The 16,378-nt window shown below is 37.5% G+C and overlaps 1 protein-coding gene across 1 annotated transcript in view; it reads left to right on the top strand.

Annotated features, from left to right (window-relative positions):
• The window catches only part of Psmd1 (proteasome 26S subunit, non-ATPase 1), a gene marked incomplete at its 5' end in the record, with an annotated part of 83,796 nt that overhangs the window by 47,386 nt on the left and 20,032 nt on the right, over positions 1 to 16,378 (top strand). Inside the window, 2 exon segments of the mRNA XM_013519960.1 lie at positions 8,973 to 9,087; positions 12,469 to 12,585. Of these exon segments, the coding sequence (XP_013375414.1) occupies positions 8,973 to 9,087; positions 12,469 to 12,585 (232 nt within the window).

The following is a 16,378-nucleotide window of genomic DNA, read 5'->3' as shown; positions in this document are numbered from 1 at the left end:
AACTAAAGAATTATGTAAAAGGATAGATGAGTCTCTGAGTGAGTTGGCACATAACTAAACCTGGCCTCTAAAAAATCCCATGCTTGTTTTTTTTTTGTTTTTTGGGGGTTTTTTTTGTCTTTTTGAGACAGGGTCTCACTATGCAGTTCAGGCTGGCCTTGAGCTCATTTTATAGCTCAGGCTGGTCTCAAACTCACAATGATCCTCCTGCCTTAGCCTTCTGAGTGCTGAGTGCTGGGATTACAGGCGTGTGCCACCATGCCCGGCCCCATGCTTGTTAAGTGAAGACAACCAATAAGTCTCCACTGAGTCTGCTCTCTAGACACACATGCACAGGCGTACACACAGACACACACAGAGACGATTTGCCACTGTCACCTCTTTAATGAAAATAACATTTGCACGTTGCAGTAAATCTTAAATAGCACAAATAATGTTTACTGATTGAGTTCCCTTGAGACAATTTTAACTCTGCCTACTTCAGATTAGAGTAACAAATTAAGCACTTTGATGATAACAAGATCAACTGAGAAAAGAAAGAAGTACAAAGTATAGACATGTGGACCTATGGAGAATGAAGATTTGTAGCTCTCATAAAACCAAACCCTGCGTAGCTTTATGTGGAATAATTGATGGCAGTGATGATTTATATTTTTAAAAAGGGCAAGTCTGGGGTGGTAGTGCATGCATATAGTCCTGGCATTCTGGGAGACTAAGGGCAAATTCAAGCCCAGCCTGAGCAGTTTAACAAGTGGTAAGAGCCTGTCTGGAAAAATAGTTGGGGCGGGGTCATGCTTGGAGATGTAGCACAGTGCAGAAGCCCCTGGGTTCAGCCCCTAGTAACAAGAAGGGGGAAGGGTCAGGGCTGGCTAAATCGTGTTCATTTAGCTGTTTTGAATTTCAGGAAATAAACATTTTTATAAGATTTCCATCCATAATGATAATTTATGGTAGAATGAGGTTTTAACTATAAACTTTGTGTGGAATATCCCACTTCCAAAAACCAGATAAATTAATTCCTACTTAAAAGAAATAGTTTAATGGTCAGACTTAGCTAATTTAATCTCATCATAACCAAAAAAAACCTAATTAGTGTATTTTTCTAAAATAATGTTTTCTCCCTGAAACCTTTCAAATTTATGGAACAGATTCTGTCTTTTTTTTTTTTTTTTTGTACCAGGAATCAAGCTCAGGACCTTGCACTTACCAGACAGGTGCTTGTGCCGCTGAGCTATATCCCCGGCCCTAGATTCTATCTTTGACCTGTCAAATGTCTTTTATAGATCAACAGCTTAAGGGCTGTCTAATATCTTTTATAAATGTAAGACAGTTTAAGTATCAGCCAAGGACATGTTTTTTGAATCTCTCATTTTGTCATATCTATCAACCATTAAGGAATGTTTAACAGTAGGGAGTTACATCTTACATGTTCACTCATTGAGTATTAATACACTCATAGAGATGCAATGGTGAACAAGACCACCTTTTTCTATCCTCATGTAACTTACAAATTTATAGGGGATGCAAACAAGCTTATTGATAATTACAATACAGACAAGGGGACTGCAGACCTAGTTTACTTCAGGAGCCAGGTCATTTGCAGTTCTGCTTTAGCCTGCACCCAGTCTGTGCAGAGCCTGAGGTGAAAGCTTAGGGCTTTGCAAGCCTTTCCTGTGCCTGCATCCGATGCTCCCCGTGCGTGTGGTCTTTTTGTTTCTCTTAGTATATACAGGAGCTTTTAAAAGCCTTCCATACCCACATACTTCCTTTCTCTCTTCCTTCTCAGACTTTTCAGCCAAATGTATAGTTCAGTAAATGTACTTTTAAATTCAACATATTAAACTCGAGAAAAAGCTAAGTCATAAGTATTATTCTATGCTAATAAAATGTTTTCTCAAATACTGATTTCTTTCTCTTCTTCCTGCATAAATAAAACCACTGTTTTTATGGGAATTGACCATTTGTGGACATTTATTTTTGTCAGTTTGTTCATGGAGACATAGAAATGACCTTGTATTGCTGATCAGGGATTAATTAAATATTTTGCTAATAAATGCTTATCCAAGGGTATTGTAACAATCCAGATGGATTTTTTTTTTATGTTATTTAACACTCCAATGTTTATGTGGAAAAGCTAAGATTTAGGGAGTATCAGAATCACCTAAATGAACTGAAAGAATGCCTAATTATTTTCTTTAATCACATCTGCATTATTCCCCCCTCCCTGTCTTTCTCTGTCTTTCTGGCATTATTTTTGAAGCAGGCCAGTTTTCCTATTTAGCATCTCATAATACAAATTTTGGTAATTACGTCTCCATGCATAGTTTATAATATATTTGATCCTCTATAATTTCCTATAGACCAATAATTGAATCTAGACACTTGATCATTTTTTTCTCCTATTTATTTATTGAGCAAGGCTGGCAGTACAGAGGGTCTAATTGTTTCTCTCTTTCATTATGTTAGCAGTCATTGATAATCATTACGATCCATTGACTCACTACATGTTGCAAAATAGTGATGTAATTTTATCATAACTTCATTTTTAAACTTATTTTAAGATTTATCTATAAATATGTCACATGTCTCTGTGTGAGAATAAGGATTAAAGTTCACAAGTTTCACTCTCAGTGAATGTTTGCATTCTGATCATTGTTTGGAAAGGTTCCTTTGTCTTTTTAGAGATGCCTGCTGAAGCGTTGAAATAAACATGTAAGAATATTGTGCTTTTGTTGTACTCTTAAAGAGGTTGAACATCTAAGCTAATTTATTAAAGAATTTGTCACTCCTTACCATAACACTTTCTTTCTCAAGAATGTGTCAGGGTTTTAACTGTTACTGGATTGAGAAACTGACAAGTTCTTTAAAATAAGTGCCTGGGTTTATAGCCTTCACAACCTATTTCAGCTTTATTGCAGTCGTCTAGGTAAAGCTTTATATTAGGCTCACAGAATTTACATGCCCAGACAAATTTTTTCTAAACTTCATGAAATCACACTTTGTGTGAAACCCAATTTAAATTAAGCTGTATCAAAAAACAAATAAATTAAACCCTATCCTCTTTCAAGACTTTGAGTTTCAAGGTTGGTTTAAGAGTAGTATTGTTGGGCCAGGGAAATAGCTCAGCGGCCCAGTGCCTGCCTGGCAAGTACAAGGTTGTGAGTTCGATTTCCGGTACAAAAAAAAAACAGTAGTATTGTTGGGCTGGGGGCTCAGTGGCAGGGTGCCTGCCTGGCAAGCGTGAGGTCCTGAGTTCAATTCCAGGTACCCAAAAAAAAAAAAAAAAAAAGTAGTGTTGTTGCCAGGTGTGGTGGCTCACGACTATAATCTCACACTTAGGAGGCTGAGCCAGGAGGATCACCATGAGTGTAAGGCCAGCCTGCACTACATAGTGAGACCCTGTTTCCAAAATAAATAAATAAATTGAATAAATGAAATATATTTTTAAAAAAGAATAGTATTGTGATAGCTTATTTATTCTCAATATAATACTTTCTTAACAAATGGAGATTATAAAATAAATTGTTTTAAAATAGATTTCAGGATAAGCACTTTGATGTGAGTCAGTTTCTGTGGAGTATCCTGCCCTTGCTGCAGCCAGAGCACACGCTGATTTAAGTACTCCGTGCCGTTAGTGCCCTAAAAGGCTGATGAGGAAATCTGGAGGTCAGAACGCTAAATGCAGTCAGCTCTCCAGGGTTAGTGTCCAACTTGTCTTGTATTGTTTTGAATGAACCTGTGGACCTCAGTTACCTTGCCTTTTTTAAAAACAAAAGCCTAAGCTATAGCATATTAGCAGACAAGTTTGTGTTGTTGTTTTTGTGTTCTTTTGTTTTAGCAGTACTGGATATTAAACCCTGGGCCTTCACACTGAGCAGAATCCTCAGTCCTTTTTATTTTTTATTTTGAGACAGTCTGGCTAAGTTGCCCAGGCTGCATTTGAATTTGTGATTCTCCTGCCTCATCCAGAGTGCTAGGATTACAGGTATGTGTCAGCCAACACATTAGGCTCAAATCCAAAGCCAATTTCTGATTAATACCTCAAGATTTTAGGGATGGCAGTATAGTATTTTACTCTGCCAAACCGCTAACTCTCCTAACTATATATGAAATAGAACAGACGTCATTTTGTGGATTAAGCAATTAAGGCTTACAGAGATTTCCTACTTGTCAGCCTGCTAATAAATGCTCATATTAGGATCAGAATCTAGGGTTTTCTGATTGTAAACCTATATTCTCTCTATCGCAACAACTGAAGAAAAGGAGGCAGAGATCATTAAACTATCACTAAGAAAAAATTAGGGCTGAAACAAGGCAGTAGAAACAAGTAAGACGTAACAGTGTCGCTTGGCTTGGTAGCAGATTAAGTGCAGAGTGAGGAAAGAGAATGATGTGGCTGAACAGTCATGACTGAGAGCAGTTTAGGGGGAGGTAGCGGTACCTTGTTTATTCCTTTTTCTCTTTGGGATCCTGTAACTGACTGAGGTATCTGTACTATGATTATTTAAAGACGTCCAGAGGCACTTAGAAATTCAGGATGCTGCCCAGATTATTTGGAATCTGTTGTTTGGGAGCACAAGGGACTTAAACTGAGACAGGCATGCTCTAATTCCTGGATATTGTGCTGTCCTCTGACACTGGCACTTACCTAGTGAGGATTATATGTTCATAATTCTACATGGCGATTATCTTGAGGTTTATAGCCTCAACAGTTTGCTCTGTGATGGTCTTACTAAAAAAGTATTTCTGTCTGTGTAGAGAAATTGCTTTTTTCTTCTTGGTGAAGATAGAAGGAGGAAAAAGGCACCATATTCTTGAAAATATCTTGATTTATTGGTATGATTTAATGTGGAAGTTACACAGAATGTTCAATAAAGAAGCAGTAGTTCAAAGCCAGTGTGTTGAAAGAAAGGAGTTTATACGTGCAGTGTATGGCTGGATGATGCGCCGGTGGTTTGTGCACATGCCTGTGCACAGTTCCTGCTTTGCAGAAGTCTCGTACAAATAGTAACATTGGTAAGATGGCTGTTAGCTACGAGCCAAGAAATTTTATTCAAATAACAAGTCAGAATTTAGTTATTTCAGTGTGTGTGTCATTTTTTAAAGCAAATTATAACTTCTTTCATTAAAAACTGAATTATCGTATAGGCTGGGAATATAGCCCTATTAGAGCACTTGCCAAGTATATATTAATTCCTAGCTTCACTCCCCAGCAACATACACACACACACACACACACACCATGTAGGGTTAAAGTAATGTTTGTACTTGGTGCCGATAACATTGTACCTCATGGGGGCTGGGGATTTAGCTCAGCGACAAAAGCGCTTGCCTGGCAAGCGCAAGGTCGTGAGTTTGGTTCCCGGTACCGGAGAAAAACCAAAAACAAAAACAAAACAAACAAACATTGTACCTCATGATGCATCACAACGTAACAGTTCTTTACGTAATAATATAAAGTATATTTTAAAACCGTAGAGGGTATATTGCTTCTTTTTAAAGATGACTACCAAAATTACGTGTATCTGTACCTGAAGGAGCATGACTTATCCAAAAATGACTTAGATTAGAACCACTATCTCAGATGATCGACAAATACTCACATACTAAGTTGTGAGGGAGTTTAAATCAGGACTCACTTTTTCCAAATGCTTGTAACAGTCTGAACCCATTACTTCATACATAACATGCCCGCAATAGATATAACCAGACCCAAACCTGAGGTCTTAAAGATACAGAGAGGGCACTACAGGAGTATGTATTTATCTGATGCTTTCAGTTTTCAAAATGATTTCAGGTACATGATCTCATTTGGCCTTCAGAACAAATTCGCCCTAGCCTCCTAGGGTGAATTTACCCACAAAGCGTGCCCCGTGCTGTCTTTTGAACCAGGGTTTTGAATGGAGGGGCAAAGTAAAAGAAAAGGGGGCACTATCATTAGAAAGCCTTGATACCAGTAAATAAATGAGCTAACTAATTAGAGATGGCAAGGATAGGGTTAATGAGATTGTAAATGATCAAGATATATTATGTGCATGTACCAATTTTCCCAAAGCAAACCTCTCTATTCTGTATTACTGTTACACACTACCAACCAGAAAAGGTCTTTATACCTACCATGCTCCCAGGTATTAGACTTATATTCCTGATTTTTTTTTTCTTTTTTTAAAGACAGATTCTTCCTGTGTAGCCCAGGCTGGCCTCAAACTCACAGTGATCCTCCTGCCTCAGCCTTCTGAGTGCTGGGATTGTCTACTAACTTTTTCTCAAGCTTCTTTCTCATGTTGCAATACTCATTCCTTTTTCCACAACATTTATCTTTCTGCTTTTGAATCATACCCATCCTTCAAGTCCAAGTACAGATCTTACCTATGAGACCTTCCTGAACCTTCCATGTTTGGAGTGGATCTTTCCACTCCAAACTTCAGAGCACTCAAAAGAAATTAAAAGATGCTCAAGTAGCCACTGGGCATGGTGGCCACACCTGTAATCCCAGCACTCAGGAGGCTGAGGCAAGCCCAAGCCTGGACAACATAGCGAGACCTTTTCAAAAAAAAAGGAGGAAGATGATAAGGATGCTCAGATAGCATTAGGAAGTAACACTCACAGATCTACTGATTCTCCCTGGCTTTGATTACCTAGCTGAATAATAAATTGAAGAAGGAAGCAGAATGGGAAAGGGCTTATGTATTTCACATTGTTTTGATTATTAGGCCTTAAACCTAGTATAAGATATTCGTTGATTAAATCTCTAAAACATGAATTTAGTTTGACTCTCTTTGCCTGTTACTAAGTAATGAAAATTATTTTTACCTGTAGTACTTAGTACTACACTAGTAATTCATGGAAGATAAAAAAATATATAGATGACATAATATTAGCCTGTGACGCTTTAGACTTTTGCTGTCAGTGGTTGTTGATAATTAATTACATCCCAAAATACATGAGTTTTTAGGGATGGCACAAGCACCTGCCCGGCAAGCACAATGTCCTGAGTTTGATTCCCGGTTCCCCCCGCCACACACACACACACAGATGAGTTTTTATGTTAGAGGATTTGGATGTCAGATTATGGGAAGAGCTGTAAGTTCTTTCCCCTCTAGGAGTGAAAGTAAAAGTTGAATGATGGTAGTATCAACTCTAAGCTGTATAATAACTCTCCAACAGTCTCTTTGGAAACATACTACTTGGAATTTCATTTTTGGCTTGTAAGAATGTTACTCATTGAAAAAAATTGCCCTGAAATAACAGGCATTAATTTAAATCAATGATAGTTCATTTTTAGAAGTCTTAGAATTATAAAGTTGAAAGAAACCTTATAGAACATCTAGTCCCATTCCTTTTTTTCAGATGTGGAGACAGCTTGTCTAAATTAGTACAGGTGTTTAGAGACAAAACAGGAACCAGAACTTGGGTTTTATATATATATAAATATAAATATAAATAAATATATATATATATGACTTTACTGTTTAGTTTGTTATGCCTTAACTGAAAGCTTATATATTATTACTGTATTTTCAGTTATTTGCTTATTTTTGTGTTATTCCTACAAAAATAGTCAAGAAAAATCTATCTGTAATTACAAAGAAGAAAACTTAATGACTTGCCTAATGCAACATAACTAGCAAATTAGCAAAGCTAAACCTAGAACCAGGACCTTCCATTTCCTAGTACACTGCTTTTTTCACAGCACTGTACTATTTTTCAAGTTCTAAGTTACTTGGTAATTGCCTTAGTGTTAGTTCTAAATTGCTCATAGAAGGAAGCTCTGTCAGAGTGATAGACTATGCAGGCAGAAGTAGTCCAACCTTCCCTGGCAGCACAGTTTCATTTTCACAGGCATGGTGTTCAGAAACTTGCCTGTATTCCATTTGAAATTTGAATTTACCACTCACTGGAGTTTGAGGCTAGAAGACAATTTCAGCTTAGAATTAAAGATTTGGGAAAAAAAAGATTGGAATTAATTTGTGATAACTGCTTTTAAAATAATAGGATAGCCTTTTTAAAAACCAACTTTTTGCTGCTGCTTAATATACACACAAAAATGTACACAAAATTGTGAGCCTGTGAGTTGGTGAACTTCAACAACTGGACACTGGTGCAGACCCTCTTAGGTTCACGATCACCACCGAGCCAGCCTCCTGGAAACTCCCTTATTCACTCTGTCATAGTTACAATCCTGTTCTGCCACTTCCAGGGTAGCACTGGATCAGGAGAATCTTCTAAAAGATGAGCTCAGATATTCAACTGTCAAGTTTGTTCTTTTTTTGTCTTTGCTACTAATATGGAAAAGATGAAAAACAACAATTTATTCTTAACACAAAAACAGTTGCTAAAGGCAAAAAAGGTTAGAACTTCCCTGTTATGAAGGCATATGCATCAGTTACTATGTAATAAGAGCGCTACTATGGTATGTAAATCTTCCACACTGCTCTGAAAACATCTAAGAGCCTCTGTAAATGACTTCAGTCTTCAGAACAAAGTGCAGAGTGGTCCACACGTGAGAAAGTAGATACTGAGCAGTGTCCAGCGCCCTCACAGCTGCCTCCCCTCTGGAGGGTGCAAGGGAATAACTGCAATGCAGAACTGTGGTGCAGAGCCCCTGGGAGGGGTCTTTTTCTGGATAAGAAGATGGAGTTCTACTATCAATAATTAGAATTACGTGAGAATAATTCTGCAACGTGTTAGATACGCTATTGTTTATCATAACTTAAAACTTGGTTAGCCGGGCTTGGGGGCACATGCCTGTAATCCCAGCACTTGGGAAGCTGAGGCAGGAGGATCGTCGCGAGTTCGAGACCAGCCTGAGCTACAAAGTGAGCTCAAGGCCAGCCTGAATTGCATAACGAGACCCTGCCTCAAAAAGACAAAAAACACAACAACAACAGCAAAAAAAAAAACTTGGTTAAAATCTTTGTGTTTGTGTGTTGATATGTTCCCCATACCACTGACTTCTCTCCTCATTTTAGGACCCCCGAGCAGTGCCCCAGTGTGGTCTCTTTGTTGTCAGAGAGTTACAACCCTCATGTGCGCTACGGAGCTGCGATGGCCCTGGGGATCTGCTGCGCCGGTACAGGAAACAAGGTAAGCCCGAGGCCAGGGGTCTCTTCTTTCCTGGCACCAGACTGCTTGTCTTTGCAGAAGGTTTATGTAGCAGCTGTAAAAGCACGGTGTAGTTTGGTCGGTGAGCCTACCCTCGCTTCATGGCGCTTCCTTCTACTCCCTCACACCACTGTGCTGCCCTGCCTGCCGCCACTTAGGGACAACTGCTGCGTAGAGGGACTCACAAGATGATGATCCTTGAATTTCCATTTGAAACTATGGACACCATCTTAAAAGAGGGAGAAAGAGACAGAGAACAAAGTTAGTCACTTTTTCTTTAAAGAATTTCTCTGGTTATTTTTACATGGCATTTTCAATGTGTAATTAGTGTTGCTGAAATCAAGGTTCTATGAACCCACCAAAATCAGCTCATTTGATAGCATTTCTGTTTTTTTGCCTTTTTTTTTTAATCTCTAACCTTAGTGGTGACCTGGTATTTGTTAAGCCCTCAAAAGTTATAAAATAAAAAGTTAGGTTAGGCAATACGTTGAGATTCATGAAGAAATCCATTATTGCTTAAACAAGAGGGTTTTTTTCCCTCTATACTTTACATTATTTAGAATAGAGTCCTCAAAGTCAGATTCACTTCTTTTTCTTTCTTTCCTTTTTCCCCTTGTGAGGGTTAAATGCAGGGGTTCACACATATCAGGCAACCACACTGCCACTGAGCGACACCCCCAGTCCTAGAAGCTGGAGTCTTGTTTCATTTCTAGAGTGGATGTGGACTGGCCCAGAATGTTTTCTTTTTTTTTTGTTGTGTTTTTTTTTTTGTCTTTTTGTCTCTTTGAGACAGGGTCTCTCTGTACAGTTCAGAGAGAGTAGCCCAAGCTGGCCTCGAACTCACAACGATCCTCCTGCCTCAGCCTCCCGAACGCTGAGATTCAGAATATTTTCTTAATTTAACTGATACATTTTAAAATGCATGTATTAATTGGGGGCCGTGTGATGTTTTAATACATGTGTACACGCCATAATGTTTAGATCAAGTTAAACATACCAGACTCTTCAAACACTTATCATTTCTTTATGGTGGAAGTATTTAGAATCCTAGCTTTTTGAAATACATAGTACTTAAGTGTTATCTATAGTTTGGTACGCTAGAACCTCTTCTTATTTAACAGCAACTTACAACCCATTGATCAGCCTTCCCCTTTCCCCACCCCTCCACCCAAGTTAATCAACAGTTATTCTTGATATAAAACATTGACATAATCATCAGATTTTGCCTCTCCTAGCAGATATGCACATACTTCGGCCACATCTTGGGGTGTGTGTGTCTAAGAGAGAACATAGTTACATTTTTGGGGTCCAAGAAAAGAGTCGCTTTTGTTATCCAAACTGAAAATATAATGTACATTTATTGATTGATTCTGAGAATTTAAATTTGAATCAGCTTGACTTTTTCTCTAACAAGGGCTATTAATATTAAATGCAAATAGCTTTTTCTAGTCACATATTATTGAAACTATGACTAAAAAATAGATTTTTTTCACTACGTGTGGCAAGAAGAGATAAGAATTGACAGATACATTGTCCCCTTCCAATTATAAGCCGTTCTTTATCTTACCCTGCTTCTTCTTCGTAGCACTTACCACTACCTGACAAAGTTTTTTGGCATTTTACCTATTGTGTTAACTCCCTTCGCTGAAATACAAGGTCCCTGAGAGCAGAACGTTCACTGCTAGAACCGAAAATCATACCGGTGCCTAGCAAACCCTCAGTGAACATTCGTTGGACAAGTGATGAGTGGCAAGACCCTTTAGGTGTGAAGGTGCCAAGCACTGCCTCCGCCCTCACAGGAACTTCAGCTTTCGGGGGAGAGGCTCTTACGTAAGAATTTACCTTCAGGCTGAGGCAGGAGTATCGCCACAAGTGCGAGGCCAGCCTGGCTACATAGTGAGTTCAAAGCCAGCCTGAACTGCATGGCAAGACCCTGTCTCAAAAAACAAACAACAAAAATTCAGTTTTATTAGCAAACTCAGAAATTGACTTTGAATTCTTTCTAGGGCATATCTGTTCTGTAAACAAAGGAAAAAATATAGTTGGATATTTTACCAAGTATTTCCCCTTCAGGTCTTTAGTTGACATTTGTGTTTGGCCTCATAAGTTAAATATAAATTGAATTTTTTTTTCCAGATTATTCTAAACTTAATATGCTATCTGGAGCAAATGTTCTTTGAAACACAGCATCTGACAAGTTAATTCAATGAAAAATTTGTATTACTCATATACAAACAAGTCTGCTTTATTTCTAAATAATTTGTGTGATCTAGGTATCAGTACGTATCCAACTGAGGTTTGTTATTTCTTAAAAACCTAAAATATCAGTTTATTCTAGAATATATTTTTAACATTATATTAATTACTTTAGAGGCAAGTTATTATGAGTTAGAAATTTTGTTGTATTTTTGTCATGACTACTTGATGTTAGCAATATGTTTGAAAACATACTCCTCTGCATCGTGTTTGTCATGCAGTAGGAGGAAAGGGTGCATGTATCTGGCATGTATTATCCTTTAATAGCAATGATTAAAAATGTAGAAGTCACATGTTAGAGGAGTCAGCTTAGTTTAATCTTCCTTTTCTTGGACTTGGAATGAGGGTTACTGAATTAAGAATTAAGTTTGATGGTCTTGTAAACTCATTCCTCTGGTCCTTCCAGATTTACTAAGGAGCTTATAGAGAAATTGGATTGTAAAGTGACATCCCCCAAATAGAAGGATATTAATAGGAGCTATTTGGGCCAAAAAAGTTCTTTGTTATGCAATGGACAAACAATGCACATGGTTTTTATTTTGGGTGGGTTTTATATTGGTTCTTTTATAAAGTAAGACTTTGTAAAATTATAAAGATAGTACTTTGCACTAGTATTTGAAGGGAATTGAATACATAATTCAGGTTTTGGAGCTGGTCTGGGTTTGCTACTTAATGTGATTTTGGGTGAATTACTTAACCTTTAAAATGCCCAGATTCTTTGTTCATAAAGATTACTTTCTGTCAGTTATTATTGAGCTTTTAGTTTTTATGATTAATAGAATTACATGGGATAACACAAATAAAATACCTAGTACTATGCCAGAAAAATAATAGGTACTTGACAACTGTTAATATAAATTTTCTCTAAATAGTTTTTCTCTCATGGTTTCTTTATGACCTCGTTTGCCTAAAGAACACTCAGCTTTTAAGGCTTTCTTTTTATTTATATTAAACATTTTGAAACTTACTTTAAACTACTTAATTTAAGTAGTCTTAAATTAACTTGTTAGTACCTTTTTAGATGAAAATACTGATTTAGAATGAGAGTAACTAATTTGAAAATTTAGCCATATCAACTAAGGGTTTTTGCTTTTAAAATCCTTTCAGGAAGCAATTAATTTGCTAGAACCAATGACAAATGACCCTGTGAACTACGTGAGGCAAGGGGCTCTCATAGCTTCAGCGCTCATCATGATCCAGCAGACTGAAATCACATGTCCGAAGGTGAGCGAGCCAAGAGATCCTTTGCAAGACAGCCTGTTTCGGCTTTTCTTTAGTAACCTACCTTCTTTTGAATACAATTTTGTCTCACGTATGGTACATGCTGAAGAAACAGGAAGAGACCATGTTAGTGGTAAGAAGATGGGAAAACTTGAACTATATCATATCCTTTAAGTGTACTTTTTACAGGGTTCTTGTCACTTTTTAGCATATAACCATACTTTAAAAATTGCAACACATAGGGTGGTGAAATCATAAAGTCAGCTTTTCTTGCTTTTTGCTATCCTTTTAAACTATATTCAACGGAATGTTTTATTACTGTGATACAGGATACAAATTCAAATAGTCCATGACCTTCTACCCATCATCCTGACACAAAAGTCCTGCAGTCACTTTCCACAGTATGTATAGTCTCAGTTTAAAAGTGAGCATGGCCACATTCTCTGCTGGCACATCAGCCCTCCTGGGTGATCCTCTTGGGCAGGCTTACAGATGGCTCCACCTGACCACACCTGTCCACAGAAACACTCTTGCATATTCCACCCTCCTCCTGGGTAGAGGTGCAACAGGCTGTCCGTGCTAGTGCTTCAGCTGATTGCCAGTTTAGCCTCTCACTTTCTACATGGGACATTGGTACCCAGTGACACCGGCTCATATGGAGGGAGGGGGAAAGACTTACAGCCCTCCTTTCCTCAGAGAACCTCCTCACACATCCTCTGCACTCCTCACCTGCCTCTGGAGAACTTATAACAGACTTCGAAGCACCTATTTAAACTCTCCCTCGTGGCAGTTTCTAAGACTTCCTATCAATGTTTGATATTTAAACAGCCTTGCATTCTGCTTGTATTTGGGAAACAGTCAAAAAACTGATACAGGAACAAACCATTGACATTCTGTCTTTTGCCTCATCAGTCACTTATTAGAACTGCCTCATTTGCAGCCTAGTATATTTGGGGAGGTCCAAAAGAACAACAAAAGTACCGAACTTACTTACTTGTTTATTTATTTATTTATTTATTTTTGGTTTTTGGTTTTTTTTCCGGTACTGGGAATGAAACTCACGACTTCACGCTTGCCAGGCAGGCACTATGCTGCTGAGCTAAATCCCCAGCCCCTGAACTTATTTATTATTCGTTCTAATTTTATAGATTTTGGAAATAAATGTCAGTTTCTAAGCTGCAGCTGCCGTTTGTTTGATTTATTATTCAGTGTTTCTCTCTCAAAATTATTTTTAAGACTGCCAAAATTTGTATTATTACACAAATAAAATCTTGTTCTTTGTCTTTTTCTATAGTAAGCTGCATAATATACCATATCTTCTAGAACATAAACATCTTTCCAAAAATATACCACATTTCTTTGTTTCTAAGTAGAGCAGCAGCATGAATAGCTTTTATTCCTGCTTTGATCTTCCGTTGAGCTTTTGGAGGTTGTCCAGCTTAGTAATATCATTAAGGAAGCAAATCTAGGCTATGGAATGCACTGCTTTAAACAGTCATGTATAGATACTCAACTTTGCACTCACTTGTTGCTTTCATGTTACTTATATTGTCCACAAAACATGTTTTACCATCTTCCCATCCTTACTGTAGGATTTCATGAATTTTTACAGCCATAACCTCAATTCCCAACAGCGGCAGAATCCTTTGAGGGAAAGATTGGGTAGGCTGTATGGTGTGAAAACATTCAGTCTAAGAAATTCCACATTTGGAAAGAGTGTAAAAGTATAGCAGTTTATTATTTTTTTATCATTGCAAGTTACATTGAATGACTCCTAGCTAGTGTGAGTACATTATCTTTGGGTTGTATCAGTCTTGAGTTCTAATTAAAAATGTTACTACACTTGATCTTAGCCAAAAGGCCGAGAAGTGATTGATTAAAAATATTGAAACGGGGCTGGGGATTTAGCTCAGCAGCAGAACGCCTGCCTGGCAAGCACAAGGTCATGAGTTAGATTCCTGGTACCAGAAGAAAGACAGAAAAAACAAAAAACAAACAAAAAAAGAGTATGTCCGCTTAGCTGGGCTTGGGGATTTAGCTCAGCAGCACAGCGCCTGCCTGGCGAGGACAAGGTTGTGAGTTCGATTCCTGGTACCAGAAAAAAATACAAAAAAAAAATGTTGAAATGAACTCACTGCTGGTAGCCTTTGCCACTAATACAAATTGGATGGGCAAGTGTAAACATGTATCCACTGGCTGCAGAAGTGAAACTGTATGTACAGTTAAGTCTCAAATGTTCTTTCAGGTAACACTGTGCCTTACAGCAAAATTGCTATTCAGCTTAATTAAGTTCAAGCTCTATTTCCTCGACTTCTGTTTTTTGTTTTTGTTTTTGTTTTGAGACAGGGTCTCACAATGTAGTGCATGTTGTCCTTGCGCTCACTATGTCGCCCAGGCTGGCCTTGAACTCATGAGGACCTTCCTGCCTCAGCCTCCCAAGTGCTGGGATTACAGACATGCGCCACAATACCCAGCCAACTCCTGTTATTAAGCAAGTGACAAAGAACATCATGGACTCCATTTTATATCATCTTTATCTGATAATTGCCAATAAGACAAAATTAATGTTCTTGGAGTGATACGGGATATTTTACCACAAAGAAAAGTCTATTAACCTCTGAAGAAAAGTAAATTCTCAAGTATATGGAGTTCAGATATAGTTGCAGGTTTACAAACCAGTACATGAAATAAAATAGAAACAGCTCACAAGCAAATATCAGACATTAATTTCATCAAGGACTGTGACCACACTCCCCCTACTCAGAGGAATCTAAAGGAGAAATTCTTACTTTGTGAGATTCACAATGGAAATCTCCAAAGGAAATGTCTTTGTGTAATCATTAATGTATGTCACATCCCTAGTACTTAGCTCTATAAACTATATCCTTAATTTAAGAAACTACAGTATATTTTGCTTTGATCCCTTACTCTCATATCTAACGGTAGATTTTTATTTTTCCAGAAGTATAAGGTATAGAGTTTAGAACATGATAAATATTAAAAATGCATTACTTTCAAGAAGGTGGATTTTAGACATTTGTACACAGTGGAGCACAAGGATCACAGCATAGCCTGAAATCTTAATTGCCTTGTTTCTGAGCTTGTAAAATGGAAAGTCGAGGCTAGGGATGTGGCTCAGAGGTAGGCCCTGAGTTCAGTCCCCAGCACAGCAATAAAGAAAAGAAATGGGAAGTTAATATTATTTTCTCCAAGGAATTCTACTTTTTGTTTTGTGAGCAGGGCTGCACTGTCCTTAACAATAAAATTGAATCAGAAAATCATGATTTTTACACTGATTACCATTTGTTTATGATGTTCCGGAAATTGTTGTCTCACCTGTCTTATGTCAGTCTTCCTATCTATAAAATAAAAAGAGTAGACCAGGTGTTTTCCAAGTTGCCTTCCAAATTTAAGATGCTCTCCTGATCTACTAAAATAATAATTCTTTGCCAGTAATAATGAAAATTAAGAAATAAAACAGCAGGGAGCTTTTTAAAATGATAAAAATGCTTTTAATTCAATTAAAGCCTATAAACATATTAGGCTGTTATATATTTGCATTGACTTTTTTAAAAAAATCTGTCTTAATTTTACTAAATGCTTTCCTGTTGTTTGGGGTATTGTTTATATTTAAATTCTCCTCTGTAATGCACATACAGAGCATTGTCCATTGTTTCTTTTTATAAATTCATGAAATATTTCAAAAACCTTTAGGACATAAAATTTCCATCCTATATAAGGTAATGTTAAGTGTTCATCTAAAATAAGTTCAGAATCAAAGGAACCAGAGTAAAAA

This window comes from Chinchilla lanigera, unplaced genomic scaffold, assembly GCF_000276665.1.
Source record: "Chinchilla lanigera isolate Chin_1 unplaced genomic scaffold, ChiLan1.0 scaffold00052, whole genome shotgun sequence".
In the NCBI taxonomy this organism is placed as follows: domain Eukaryota; kingdom Metazoa; phylum Chordata; class Mammalia; order Rodentia; family Chinchillidae; genus Chinchilla; species Chinchilla lanigera.
The sequence above is the reverse complement of the archived record's forward strand: the minus strand, read 5'-3'. Positions and strand labels throughout refer to the sequence as shown.